Here is a 14,304-nt window from a genome sequence, read left to right on the forward strand (position 1 = left end):
TTATATATACCATGAACAAATGTATTATGTTCAGAACTAATATTTGTTGCATATGGCACTTTAAATGTTTCAAAGGCTAATTAGTTAATTGATTGGTTTGTAGCTATTGGTGAGAGTATTTAAATGTGGAGCATATTTTTGATTAGTTGTTCTGATGAAGTCATGTTATTTTGATGAAAGCGCTCAACATGAATTATTTCAGATGATTTTATTTATTATTTTAATAAACGGAAGTATCCACGGTCCCTTTGCTGCTTTTTTCTTTGGGTTCTGGTATTTTCTGCACCAGCACACCTATTTATTGGTTTATGTTAAAAGTGTCATGGCCAGACACTGTTATGGTTCTCGATACTTTCAACCAAATGCACGTGCTCCACTGATGTATAGTTTCTGTCCAGCCTATCCCAGTTACTGTATCTTAGAGAATATGTAATTCCTTCAGAGCTCCTGGGCCTGAATTATCATCATCCCTACCAAACATTTTCATATACTTCTTTAAAATTCTACCTTCTTTGTTTATAGATTCCTTAATAGGGCTTCCTGCTACACCTTCAGTGCTACAGACTAGATCCCAGTCACCGCCTAGAAATAAAATGCCCTGCTGGAAACTGTTTACTTTTTCCATAATGCTTTTAAACTCTAACTGCATTTTCTTTTTTTTTGGGGGGGTGGAGTACAGATGCATAGCAAGACAAGTCTTTCTTTGCTACCATCCCCTCATTACCACAAATCTATTATTGCATCTTTTCCTCTTCTACCACAAATGAAGCACCTTTTCCTATCAATAAAACAACTCCCTTATTTCCTTTCTTCCTGATATTCTGCAAAGTATCTGCAGCAAAATCCTTTTTTATCAAACTCACATGTTCCTTTCTATCCGAATGCTTCTGCTGTCGCATGACAATTTGCACCCTACATTCCTTAACACAGTTCAGTATGCGGTTATTTTCTGCCTGTGAGTCCATTTAAACAGATAAAGCAGTCAATCTTTAATTTAATGTTACAATTTTAATATCAGTACTATATCATACTTTATAACACTTCACTAACATGACTTTTACTTAGTTGCTTAGTTGTAATTTTACACATTTGTTTCAGCTTGTCAAATTTTCCCAAAGAGTTGAATTTACTACACCATTCTGCAAATCCCTTAAAAAATAAAAAAAGGACTACATACAACTAAAATAACAAAAGTCCAGAAATCTCTGGCTTCTCCATGGTGGCTACTTGCACTGGCATCTACTAAAAAAATAAGTGTGCATATGAGGATATACATTTTGTCAGAAACTGCACATAAGCCTGTGAAGGCTGCCAGCCTAGCCAGATAGACTTTTATAGATAATTCTATAATTTGTAAATATTAATGTAAGGCACAGGCTTGTTGTCTTAAATGGAAACACTTCTGTTAGATGTGGAACTGCAAAAAATGTCACAACAGTGCTCTCGACTGACCAAGTAAAAGCATGTTGTGACCCTTTGATCTAGAGTCAGCTCTAGCCTGTCTAGATGAAAATTAGAAGTTATGTACTCACCATAACGTTCCATCTGAGTAGGTGTATTCATTTGTCTGCAACCTGTGGGTCATGGATCCGATATCGGATCCGAACCGGCATGGTTTTCCAGCTATGGATCCAAGCTCTCAGCTCCTCCCTTCACCCATAATGCCCTGCCCTCCCTACATGACCTCAGATCGAGTTTGCCAACAATAGAAATACCCTAAAAAGGGTAACATAATATGCAGGAAACTGACAAGGCCAGGGGGATGCGGGATGGTTGCAGACAAATGAATACACCTACTCAGATGGAACGTTATGGTGAGTACATAACTTCTAAATCTGAAGTAGGAGATTCATTTGTCTGCAACCTGTGGGACAGAGTCCCCAGCTACCTGAATCTTGGGCGGCCATCATGGAAGGATATTCCGAGCACCTGAGCCAAAGGATGCTCTACCTCTAGATGTAATATCCAACTTGTAGTGGGAGATAAAGGTATGAGATGAAGCCCAAGTGGCTGCTGAACAAATATCATCCAGAGGAATCCTAGCTTTAAAGGCCGCTGAAGTAGAAACTGACTGGGTTGAATGGGCATGTACTCCCTCCGGTGCAGGCCTTCCAGAAGCTTGATAAGCCAATAAGATGCACTGCGAAATCCAGCGTGATAAGGAGACTTTGGAAATTGGTTTACCCAAATTGAATTTAGCAAAGGAAATAAACAACTGGTCGGATTGCCTATGACCAGCTGTCCTGTTCAGATAAAATCTAAGTTGCCTGTGAACATCTAAGGAATGTAGCTTGTATTCACCTTTGTTTTGATATTTAGGAAAGAAAACAGGGAGGTTAATGGATTGATTAATATTTGCTTCAGAAGCTACCTTAGGAAGAAAGGACGGGTTGGTCCTGAGGTATACACGGTCCGGATGAAAAACCAAGTAAGGAGGCTTGATGGATAAGGCTTGAAGTTCTGAAACTCTCTTGGCCGAGGTAATGGCTACTAAAAAGGCCGTCTTGAAAGATAAAAATTTCAGATCTACCGTAGCAGGTTGAAGGGGAGCGGTCAAGGCCTGAAGGACCAGAGAAAGGTCCCAAGGAGGAACCACTTGCTTTACAGGGGGTCTGAGGAGAAAAGTACCTTTTAGTTAAATCTTACAATATTTGGCAGACATCAGTGGACTGGAGTCTTGACCAATATGATAGTGAGAAATTGCTGCAAGTTGCACTTTGACCATGGAACTGCTGGCACCATCATTAAAAAGAGTGGTTAGAAAGTCAAGCACCAGAGGAAGGGGAACTGTGAAGGGGTCTAGACCTTGCCACTCCGCCCAAATGGAGAATCGTTTCCACTTACTGTGGTAAACTTTCTTGGTAGATGGTTTATGAGCCGCCACCAGGATGGCCTTAACTGGAGACGAAATACCGGGAGTCCTGATCAGGAGTAGAACTGGAGCAGCCAAGCAGTCAGCTTCAGGTTGTCCAGATTCGGGGTTGATAGATGGGATGGGTGAGATATCAGATCCGGAATGGGATCTAGAATCCAAGGAGGATTCACTGAGTGAGACCATAGGAAAGGGAACCAGATCTGTCGAGGCCAGAATGGGGCAATGAGAATCATTCTGCACCCCAACCGAGAGGCTTTCTGAAGAACTTGGAGCATCAGAGGCAACGATGGGTAAGCATAAAGAAGACCGGGGGGCCAAGCATGCACCAGAGCGTCTCTTGGGGTATCTCCGGGAGGAGGTATTAGAGCGAAAAAACTGTCGCACTTGGTGTTTGAGGGAGGCATAAAAGATCGCAACAAGGAGTTCCCCACCGTGCGAAGATGCGTTTCGCTACCTGAGCATTGAGAGACCACTCGTAAGGGGAGAGAATGGTGCGACTGAGTTTGTCCGCAAGGATGTTGGACCGACCCGGAATATGCGTTGCGATGAGAAAGCGGTTGGTGGAGATTGCCCATTCCCACACTCTCATGGCTTCTCGACAAAGAGGGTAAGACCTGGTTCCTCCCTGTTTGTTGATATACCAGACGACAGACAAGTTGTCCGACTGAATCGCAATAGTTCCCAAGGAAAGAAAGGCCTGTAGTGTTTGCAACGCTAAGAGCACTGCTCTCATCTCTAGAACGTTGATATGCAGTAAGGTCTCTGAATCGTTCCACGTGCCTTGGACCGTCCGGCCTGCAAAATGCCCCCCCCACCCGAGGCGGGAGGCGTCCGTGGTCACCGTGGCGAGAGGGGGAGAAGCACAAAAGGGACGGCCTCTGTGGAGATCTGGAGAGTGGAGCCACCACAGGAGGGACCGCTTGCAAGCCTTGCTGATCGCAATGGGATGATGCATAGGAAGAGCAAGATAAGACCACTGAACTAGGAGTGTCCATTGAAGGACGCGCATATAGAACCTGGCGAGAGGAAGAGCAGCTATCGCTGCTACCATGGACCCTAGAGCCCTCAGGACCAACTCCGCCGGAACTGAGCTGGAGTGGAGAATGGCCCGCACCTGGAGCTGCAGATTCTGAATTCTGTCCGCAGTGAGGAAGGCTCTTAACCGTCTCGTGTCTAACCTGGCACCTATAAAATCTATGAACTGCGTAGGGGCTAGGTTGGATTTTTCTGTTATTTATTGTGATGCCCAGACGGGGAGCTAGATGGAGAAAGGAATCTCGCGCCAATAACAGTAGATGCCTTGTTGGAGCGGTGAGAAGCCAGTCGTCCAGGTAAGGGAAGACCTGCACCCCCTGAAGCCTCAGGTGGGCCGCTACCACTGCTAATACCTTGGTGAACACCCTGGGGGCTGTGGTGAGACCAAAGGGAAGGACCCGGAATTGGTAGTGACTGGCTCCCAGCCGGAAGCGGAGAAACCTCCTGGAGCGCCTGTCCATTAGTATATGGTAGTACGCATCCTTGAGGTCTATAGAGCACATCCAGTGATTTTCTCCCAGAAGGGGGAGAATAGACTGTAATGTCACCATTCGAACTTCTCCTTGGGAACTGCCAGGTTCAAGAGTGAAAGGTCTAATATTGGTCTTAGATCCCCCGTCTTTTTTGGCACTAAAAAGAACCTGGAGTAGAACCCCGATCCGATCTGGTCTGGGGGGACGGGCTGGATGGCTCTTTTCTTTAGCAGATGGCCAATTTCTGCCAAAGCGGCCTCCCACTGACCGGGTGTAACGTCGGGGAGGGACTTCAATTTTGGCATGTGATGAAATGGGATGCAGTATCCTCTGGATATGATGCGGAGGACCCAGCGGTCTGATGTTATGGACTCCCATGCCGCTAGGTGCTCCGAAAAACGTCCCCCGACTGCCTCCAGAGTGGAGCAGCCGGGCGACCCTTCAGATCTGCTGCGCGGGCCGTTCAGAGAAAGGTTCTCTGGACCCGAAGTTCCTGGGAGCCCCTCTGCCCCTGGGGCGGCGTCCTCCCTGTCCTCCTCTGCCACGGAAGGACTGGTTGTCCGGAGCGGGTTGGGATTGCTGCGACTTCCGGAACCACATCTTCTTCTGGCCCTTTTGGTTCCTAGAATAGGACCTCTGGGGCACAGAGAAGCGGATTCCGATGGCAGACAGCGTCTTCCCGTCCTTTTCGCTCTGGGTCAAGGTATCACGAACAGTTTTGCCAAAGAGGGCAGAACCATCGAAGGGAGCGTTCGCAAATGACGCCTTGAAGGGCTCCGTGAAATCGCAATGACGGAGCCAGGCCTGACGTCTAGTAACTAGGCCTGCCCCTGCGGCTCTAGCGGCACCTTCCGTAGCATGGGACAGTAACCGCACAGAGGTATTAGTCACGGACCTGAGAGTGGCCATACGGGTGGAGTGCAACAATTTGTCCTCCTCCGACATGGACTCTGGGGGGGATGCAGCGTATTCCTTGATAAGATCACGCTGCATCCTAATCACATGTGCCAGGTAGTTCAGCGCCCTCACTGAAAAGGTCGCTGAACTAAACATCCGCTTCCCCAAGCGGTCCATCATCCGAGACTCCTTGCTCGGGGGATGGACTGAGGGGCTCTCCTGAGCAAGTTCCCTCTTGGTGGCTGCCGCCGTCAACATGGCATCTACCGGAGGCCCCTTACTCTAGTGGGCACGGTCAGCCGGGGGACTAAGTATACGGTCAGGCCTTTTTGGAACTGGCTCCACGGTGTCCGGTTCCTTCCACGCCCTGGTGGTAATCAGGTCCACCAGGGGGTCGGCAGGAGGGGACACCCAAGAGGTAGACGGGCCCGCTTCAAATGCCTCCAAGAACACAGAGGAAGACTTGGGGGCAGACCACCCTCCCCCCCTTATGTGAAGCATTTCCATGATGTCTCCAAAGGAGACATCCTCGGGGGGTGATCTTGGGGAGCCTTCCCCTTCCTCCAAGTCCGTGTCTTCAGTGAGAGACTCGGGGGAGTCTATGTGCCTCCTTTTGCACGTATGCTTGCGAGGGGCATACTCCGGGGGGCTGTCAGAGGACTCCTCGCAAACTGTGACATGTTCCAAAGGAACAACTTGGGGCAAAGGAGCGGGCTGTCCCAGTGGCCGGATGGTGGAAGCCTGGCCCAGTGCAGATGGAGCGCGGGAGGGAGCCGAAGCAAGTGCCGGGGGTCCAGAAACCCTCAACAGGGCCCTCTCCACTACATCAAAAGCCGAGGGGGAGCCGACCTCGACCAAAGGATCCGATAATCGGCTCCCCCTAGGATCCGAAGAGTGGATCGGAGCCGGCACCGAAGCACTCGGATCCGAGGGGACAGTGCGCTCCGACACGGACGGCGCCGAAAGAGCACTGATCCCCCCGGATCCGAAGCTCGGATCCAGGCTCCAAGAGGTCGGATCCGAAGCACTCAAGGGCAGGGTCGGATCCGAAGTACCCAGTACTATCAGCGCCGACCCACCCCTGGCTCCAAAGCTGCTCGGCTCCAACTGCTCTGAACCCGGGCAGCGGGTCGGAGAAGGAGCTATTGGTTTAAAGAAAGGGGTCGAGCTCCCCCCCAGAGGGGGGGGAGGCAAGAGCACTCCCATCTGCATCTGGGCCTGGACGAACCTTCTCATCATCCGGTCCAGATCAGCATCAGATAAACTGTACGTAGATCTCGACGAGGCTACTGAGGTAGGAGTGCCTCCTTGATAGCCTCGACGGAGATCGGGTCTCCTTCTCCTCAGGTCCCGGTGAAAAGCACACAGGAGACCGGAGCCGAGGAGGGGGAGAACCAGCAGACAAGGAGGCCGGAGGAGAAGCCCGCTTGGCAGGCGGGGCCGAAACAGAGGTCTCGGCCCGCCGCTTATGGTGCTTCTCCCTCCGGTCTTTCTTTCTTGCTTCCCTCTCCTCCAAACCACTACAGGGAGGTTGAGTCCCAGGTGGAGGAGGGGGAGCCGGAGAGGAGGGAACCGTAGACACGGTACCCCCCGAAGGAGCGGTAGCCGGAGTCGAGTCCGGGGGCAAAAGTCACGCCAGGACCAGCTTCGACCTCCGCTCCTTCAATGCCCTGGGGTTGAACCCTGCACAAATGGAGCATCCAGAAGTGAGGTGTTCAACCCCAAGGCATCGAACGCACCGAGTGTGGCCATCAGCAGGGGAAAGCTTATGGCCACACTCGGAGCACTTCGAAAAAACAGCCTTAGGTGGTTCAGACATCCTAAGGACACTAGTTTTTACTTTAATTAGTCTAAAAAGGTAAAAGCTAACTAGCCAAACAAACACAGGCCCAAACACACACTACGCACCAGCGAGGGGAGGGAAACAAAGTTATAAAAGTTAATAAAACTAAACAACTTTAAGCTATAATAAGGGAAACCTATAACTTTCACACAAAACTGGCTAAAAAACCTTAAATTTAACACTAAAATTAGCAGTAATAAACACTTAGCTGTAGAGCTCTCAGAAACCAATCTGGTCACCAGCACGGCAAACTAGATCTGGGGTCATGTAGGGAGAGCAGGGCATTATGGGTGAGGGGAGGAGCTGAGAGCTCGGATCCATAGCTGGAAAACCATGCCGGTTCGGATCCGATATCGGATCCATGACCCACAGGTTGCAGACAAATGAATCTCCTACTTCAGATCATTCTTTCTACTGATTTAACCAAGAGTTAAACTGCTAGATTTAAACATGCAAATGTATTTTTATTGCTCTGCTTCCTCAACAGTGCTCTCGACTGACCAAATAAAAGCATGTTGTGGCCCTTTGATCTAAAGTCGGCTCTAGCCTGTCTAGATGAAGACATTCTTTCTATTGTTTTAACTAAGAGTTAAACATGCAAATGTATTTTTATTGCTCTGCTTCCTGACCAGCTGCAAGATAACACAAGGCGATGTTAAGAATGTAAATGTAGTTTCTGTTAGACTGGGAAACCAAGGAAGTGTGAAGAATGATGTAATGGGAACCAGGAATGTGACTTTAAAAAGAGAGAGAATCACAGAGCTTTAATAATTTTTGTCTTGACCATCCAACTCACAGCACTGTCTTGCTCTATAAGTAAGGTAATCTTAGATTTGTGTTTTCTCTTAGAAATAGCTAGAAACTAGAAAGATTAGACTAAGTGTTTTTCTGTGATGTCAGAACTGTACTACTGAATTATTTTAAGTATTTCTCTGTGATCTCTGAACTCTTGACTAGCACTGTGCAGTAAGAAGTATTGTATTGTGTTTTAGTATTTATCATTAAATATTTTAAACCTTTCAACGGTGGGCGTTTTGTGTAGAGATAATTTAAGCTCTAGAGTACATTGCATATTTATAGTGATTACTGTACCAAGTCACTCCGGGCGGCCACGGTGGTGCAGTGGTTAGCATTGCTGCCTCACAGCAAGAGGTTCTCCGGTTCGATCCTCGGCTGGGGTGCCTTCTGTGCGGAGTCTGCATGTCCTCCCTGTGGTCGCGTGGGTTTCCTCTGGCTGCTCCGGTTTCCTCCCACATCCCAAAGACATGCTGCAGGTGGATTGGACACTCTAAATTGGCCCTAGGTGTGCGTGTGAGTGTGCCTTCTGTGGAAGGTTGGGCACTGGGCTGGCAACTCGACACCGTAAAACTCCACTGCCATTCAATGTGCGGACAAGGTGATCCGCTGTGGCGACCCCTAACCGGGAAAAAGCCGAAAGAAGAAGAAGAAGACTGTACCAAGTCACTCTAATAAGCCTCGACTGTTTAGTTATACTACCAATTGGATAATAATATTGCACAGTAATAATTGGACACCCTTTTAAGGGCCTTTGAGTAGCTGATAAATATTAGCTGGGTGGTGGCAAGTGGTACTACTGTATAGTCTGGGTAAAAGGGGCACAGCTGGACGACCTGTGTCAGCCTTACCCAGGAGTGTCTATGTGGTTATATAAACTTATCTCAAAGTGTGTGTGTGTCAGCTACTTGGGCAGGGACACGAAGCACTGGTTGGACAGAGTGGGTGTTGGATATTTTAGCTTGCCCAGCTGGCTGAGATCGGGACCCTATAGCTGTGTCAGTGGGGATTCCTATTGGGGACCTGGAGAGCAAGGGAGCGACCAGCCTCGGACTGACTGTGATCTCTGTGTGCTCTTGAGGGAAATTGCACTTTACTGTGTGTATATGTTATCCTTTCCTCCTATATGAGATGCCCCTCACTAGTGTTAGTAGTGAAGATTGAGGCTCCTTGATTGCTGGGCCAGGACAGGGGCATTACAAAGCCCATTACTACTTCTTTAATTGTAATGCATTTCCCCCTCCCCAAGTGTAGAAAACTAACCTGCATATATTCAAATCAACCTTTAACTTACAAAGTAGCTCTCTGAAAAAGTTCACTGACTAACCTTGTGAAAGAAAAATAGTCCTGATGTTTTACAATGGTACCCCCCCTTGCTGTTTCGTGCAAGAATGGGCATGGCCAGATTTATTGGCATACCCAAGGGCTGTGATGAAGCATGTTAATGATGAAGGATTGACATGTCTTGCAAATTTGCCTATGACATCATGAATATTCATTGTTTAAAGTAGTTTACCCTCTTTCTCAAATTAGTGCGATCTCAGAGTTGGTCTATTCCTATTGTTTGAGGGGGCAGGGGGGGCTTGCCCCCCTGCAAAAAATGCAGGGGGGAAAAAGTAATATTTGTGAGCTAGACTGTCAGCTCTTGCCTAAGTAACCTTAAAGTAGAATGCTAAACCTGCTAGTTTAATAGAAAACAAGTTTAAGACCCATGTAGCCAAAGGCACAGCATGGAATGACTGTTTTCCTTTAGCTCACTCTGCATACTTCATTGTAATGATCATTCTTTAGCTCACTCTCTACATACTTCATTGTAATGATCATTCTTCATTTTAAGTGACAAGAATGCTTTTGGTTTTGTCCCTGTTAGTAGAAAAAAACATAACATTTTCTTCTTCGAATGTTTCCTGCATGCCGGAAATACCGGATGAATATTCATGCGGAATACCGAACCATCTTCATGTTTATTCACCTATAGTGGAAAAGAAATGGCCATTTGCAAACTGCTGGGTGGGGTTTGCTACTGCACATTGGGGGGGGGGGGGGGGTCCTGTTGTATAACAATGCCAAAATACTTTAGTGACTTTATGCCTAATACATGCTAAAGTTAAAGCCACAGGGAGCAAAACACTTTTTTTCTTTTTTAAACTACACTGCTCTCAAAACTTGCTTTTACTGTCTAAGAGTAAACTGCTGTCCCTACAAGAGATCCTCTGAAGAGTGCAAGCTCTCAAGAGCTCTTAACTGACTGGCCTCTGTATCAATCCCCTTTCCCATTCTATACATAGGGTTTGAGTGCCACCTCAACAGTGACCATCACCTAAAGTCAATATTCATGCCACCAGGTGGCCAGCTCTAGTGGGGTCATTCTTCAGTCTCACACACACACACACACACACACACACACACACACACACACACACACACACACACACACACACACACACCTGTCTAAAGTCAGTTTAGTTTATTCAATCCAATTACTGCACGTCTTCAAAAGATGGGAGAAAAACAGAGCACATAGAGAAAATCCACATGAACAAAAAGAGGATACACAGACTCCACACACATGGCACTCGAGCCAAGAACTGAAATGGAGAATCTCTTGTTATGAGGTAACAAAGCTACATATCTCAACTTTGTTTAACTTTACCCTTTTAATTCTGTTTCCACTGTCATACTGCAATGTAGCAATGTAAGTGATAAGCTGCTTTTCTTTCTTTCTTTTTTTAAGGCTTACTGCTAATAATAAAATGAGCCATCACTCACAAAACATTTTTTCTACATACACTATGCATTATTCTATTTATACTTTTACTATCTGCATTTAAAAACTTACTATCTGCTATGATACTGCATTTTACAATAATGTTAAATCATTTAACTTAAAATAATTTTCAGATGATATTAGAATGTCATTTGGTCTTGATGTTGTGTCTTTCGGCTTTTCCTGGTTAGGGGTCGCCACAGCGGAACTCCGGTCCGCTAATGATTGGTAGTTGATTTTTACGTGCCGAGTTACCAGCCCTGACGCACAACCTTCAACGAAGGTATGCCCATTCAGGCATGTCTCCACACAGAAGACGCTCTAGCTGAGAATCGAACCGGACAGCGTCTTACTGTGAGGCGACAACGCTACCGCAGCACCACCACCGCGGTCATTTGGTCTTGATAAATGTGCAAAAGCAACCTTTAAAGCAGGAAAACTGCAGCACCAGGAAAACATCAGTTTGGGACAGGAATGTGATATAAAAACGAGCAAGAGGGAGTGTATAAATACTTGGGAAATGATGATGGATCAGCAATAAAACATGAACAAATGCAAATAAAACTTAGTAAGGAATACTTCAGAATACTTAAATTAATCCTGAAAACAGAACTGACGTTTAGGAACAAAATCCAAGCTATAAACCAATTTGCTCTTCTTGTCCTAACTTACAGTTTTGGAGTGACTGATTGTCCCCAAAACGTGTAGGATAATTAGATATTAAAACAAGAAGGATGATTCATGCGTACCAAATGATCTATAAAAATCAGTGCATATCAAGATTATATACTCCACGTTCCGAAGGTGGGATGGGCCTCCATGAAACTGATTACAAGTACAGATCTGCAATCGTGGGACTCCACACATATCTGCTGACCTCAAAAGACCCAAACGTAGTGAAAGTTTTGAAACATGAGGAGAATAAATCTAAGATGACTTCTCTGCTTAACCTAGCAGAAGCACATCGCCGTCAAGCAGGAATGGAAATCAAACCAGAAGTGGATAAAAATCAGGCAGCAACTGAATGTGCCAAAAACAAAAGAAAGAATATAAGGTGAAGGGCCAGATGAAAAGGCAAGAAATGTGGAAAACGCATAAACACAGTTGCAAGTACAGAAAACTTTTTGAAGAACCTCATGTTGATCAGGAACGAATGCAGGGATGGTTAAGGAGAGGTGAATTCAAACCAAGAGATGAAAGGTTAATATTGGCAGCTCAGGATAGCTGTCTATGTACACTCTGGTTTACAAAGTCCATTAAACATGTGGGAGAAACAGATAAATGTAGGTTTTGTAAAATCGAATTGGAAACAGTCACACACCTCATTGCTGGTTGTAACATACTAACAGCAGGAGGACTGTATACTGAAAAGCATAATAATATGGCGAGACTGTTGAACTGGGGATTGTGCAAACATTATGGCACTGAAGTGGCTGAAAAACACTGGAAAAATGAGCCACAAAGCATCACAGAAAATGATGAAGTTTGTATTACAGGGAATCATCCATTACCAACAATTCAAAAGATAGATGCTAGAAAACTGGATATAGTAGTCCAAGAAAAGAAGACAAGAGTAGCACTGATCATTGAGACTGCCACACCCAGTGACTACAGCGTCCTGTGTACAGAGAGACACAAAGTTATAAAATATCAGGGACCTGCAAGCAGAAATGACAGCAATGTGGAAGAAGGATACCCAGATAGTTCCAATAGTAGTAGGAGCAATGGGTCTTATAAAAAAGAGTCTACCATCATATTTAGATATGCTAGCAATATATGCAACTCTGTACAAACCGCAGGAGGAGTCATTACTGGGCACATTGCAGGTGCTGCGAAGAGCACTTTTGGCTGACAAAGAGTGAAACAATACTAATTTCATGAACTTTAATAGTACTTTGACTTAGGAATGGGGTCCATTCCCATCATGGTATTAGAAAACCAAAAGATTTGGAGAAATTAAAATTGATGTTATTAATATAACTACAACAGCAGAGCTGAAAGTATCTCTCTGCAGTGCAATATTCAGACAATAAGGTTGTGTAGCTGTTGAGATGCCTGTAATATTTTCAATACACAATACAGCAAAATCCTGAAATGGTGATAACAGCAGCCTCACAAACTGGCTCCATGACAGAGGGATGAAGTAATGGTTTGAGCATGAGAGAAGCCAAGTGTGGGAGGGTGGGAGTGAGTAGCCAACACTAGCTTTCATATCCTGGGAGAGGAGTGGACTGGCTTACTGCAATGTAACTTACTGGACAGAAAGATGTATGGCATGCAGCACCATGGGCTGGAGATGTGCTTGACTCTACCAAACTGCTTGTGAATTGCTGCCTTCGTGAGATATAAGCAGGAATGCACATAACTACAGGAAAGGCAGAGCAAGTCTTCACCTCACCCACTGGAGTAGGGCTTATGACAAAAGTAGCTCTCAAGACTAGCCACATGATGGCTGCATCTTGAACAGCGTTTGCCCTAGGGAATGGTAAAAATGGGCAAGTGGTGGCGGCTAGATGGACAGCAAGCACAGAGGTGAAAAAAAGACATAAAAACTACTTATACTTAGGTGAAAGTGAAACACTTGTGTGTGGCTCTGTCAGAAATATTAAAACATATGCAAAAGGGTTTGTGAAAAAAACTGAAGTGTTAAGTCACTGTGAAATAAAGTCAATAGTGGAAACTGCTGTAATTTAATTCTTTACAGGAAATAAGAGATAATATACGCAAGCCAATTTTCCACAGTAATGTGCAAGTCAAGTCACACAGTTCTAACAAAAAGAGTAGGCTCTAAAGCTGCTCTGTCACCTTCTTGCACTTCATTTTATATCATATAATCCTGTACCATAGGTATGCAGAAATAAAGGTTAAGGGTTAGTCATTACAATTACTTTGTATTTATACCTATTTCAATCTTCTCGAGGTCTTCAAGACTTAGTCTCTGGTACTGATTCACTTTATCAACTTCATCATCATAACTGTCAAAAAAAATGAATAGATTTTTAAATGATGACCAAAGTAAAGAAACTCACAACAGGTAAGAAAATTAAGTTTCATTATCGGGAATGACACTGACATGCAAATCTTTAAATTAATGGGAAATACATAATCTTATCACAACTTACAATCGATAAAAAGAATTTAAAGGGAATATATGAACCTATACTTAGAGCACATTTCTAACCCTTGATGCTGTCTTGAAGTATCCATGTACTGAAAACAAAGTGCTGATAAGTACAACTAAAATAATATTTTTAAAAATTAAATGCTACTTCTAAAATGTAGACTTGTGGCATACTTTATAGACATGAATATAGAAGTGCCAGTTTTAGGCAGGAGCATTACACATTCATTAAAATATCACATTTTTTCTATCCAGATTCTCAACCTTATACATTCTGTTTCTTTTGTATACTTCATACACAACTCAAAATGTTGATCACCAACTTACTAGGCTACGTAGTAGGCACAGTTAGAAAGCAGCAGCAAAACGTCCACATCTCTATGGGTGGCATCAATAAGGCTGAAAAACAAACACATACGTACATTAAGATCTTTCTTTTGTTATTACCATCTACCTCAAGGAAATTTTTCAGCAGCAGAGCATTATTTTGCTTTTAAC

The 14,304-nt window shown here is 45.0% G+C and overlaps 1 protein-coding gene across 1 annotated transcript in view; it reads right to left on the minus strand.

Annotated features, from left to right (window-relative positions):
* The window catches only part of INPP5F (inositol polyphosphate-5-phosphatase F), a 1,563,976-nt gene that overhangs the window by 175,154 nt on the left and 1,374,518 nt on the right, over nucleotides 1–14,304 (minus strand). The window contains exons 14-15 of the mRNA XM_044056075.1: nucleotides 14,134–14,205; nucleotides 13,587–13,660 (exon numbers count right to left, since the gene is read on the minus strand). Of these exons, the coding sequence (XP_043912010.1) occupies nucleotides 13,587–13,660; nucleotides 14,134–14,205 (146 nt within the window). The remainder of the gene's footprint in view (nucleotides 1–13,586; nucleotides 13,661–14,133; nucleotides 14,206–14,304) is intronic.

The sequence above is a fragment of the Protopterus annectens genome, chromosome 14.part0 (genome assembly GCF_019279795.1).
Source record: "Protopterus annectens isolate FY-2018-M chromosome 14.part0, PAN1.0, whole genome shotgun sequence".
NCBI classification, from domain to species: Eukaryota; Metazoa; Chordata; order Ceratodontiformes; family Protopteridae; genus Protopterus; species Protopterus annectens.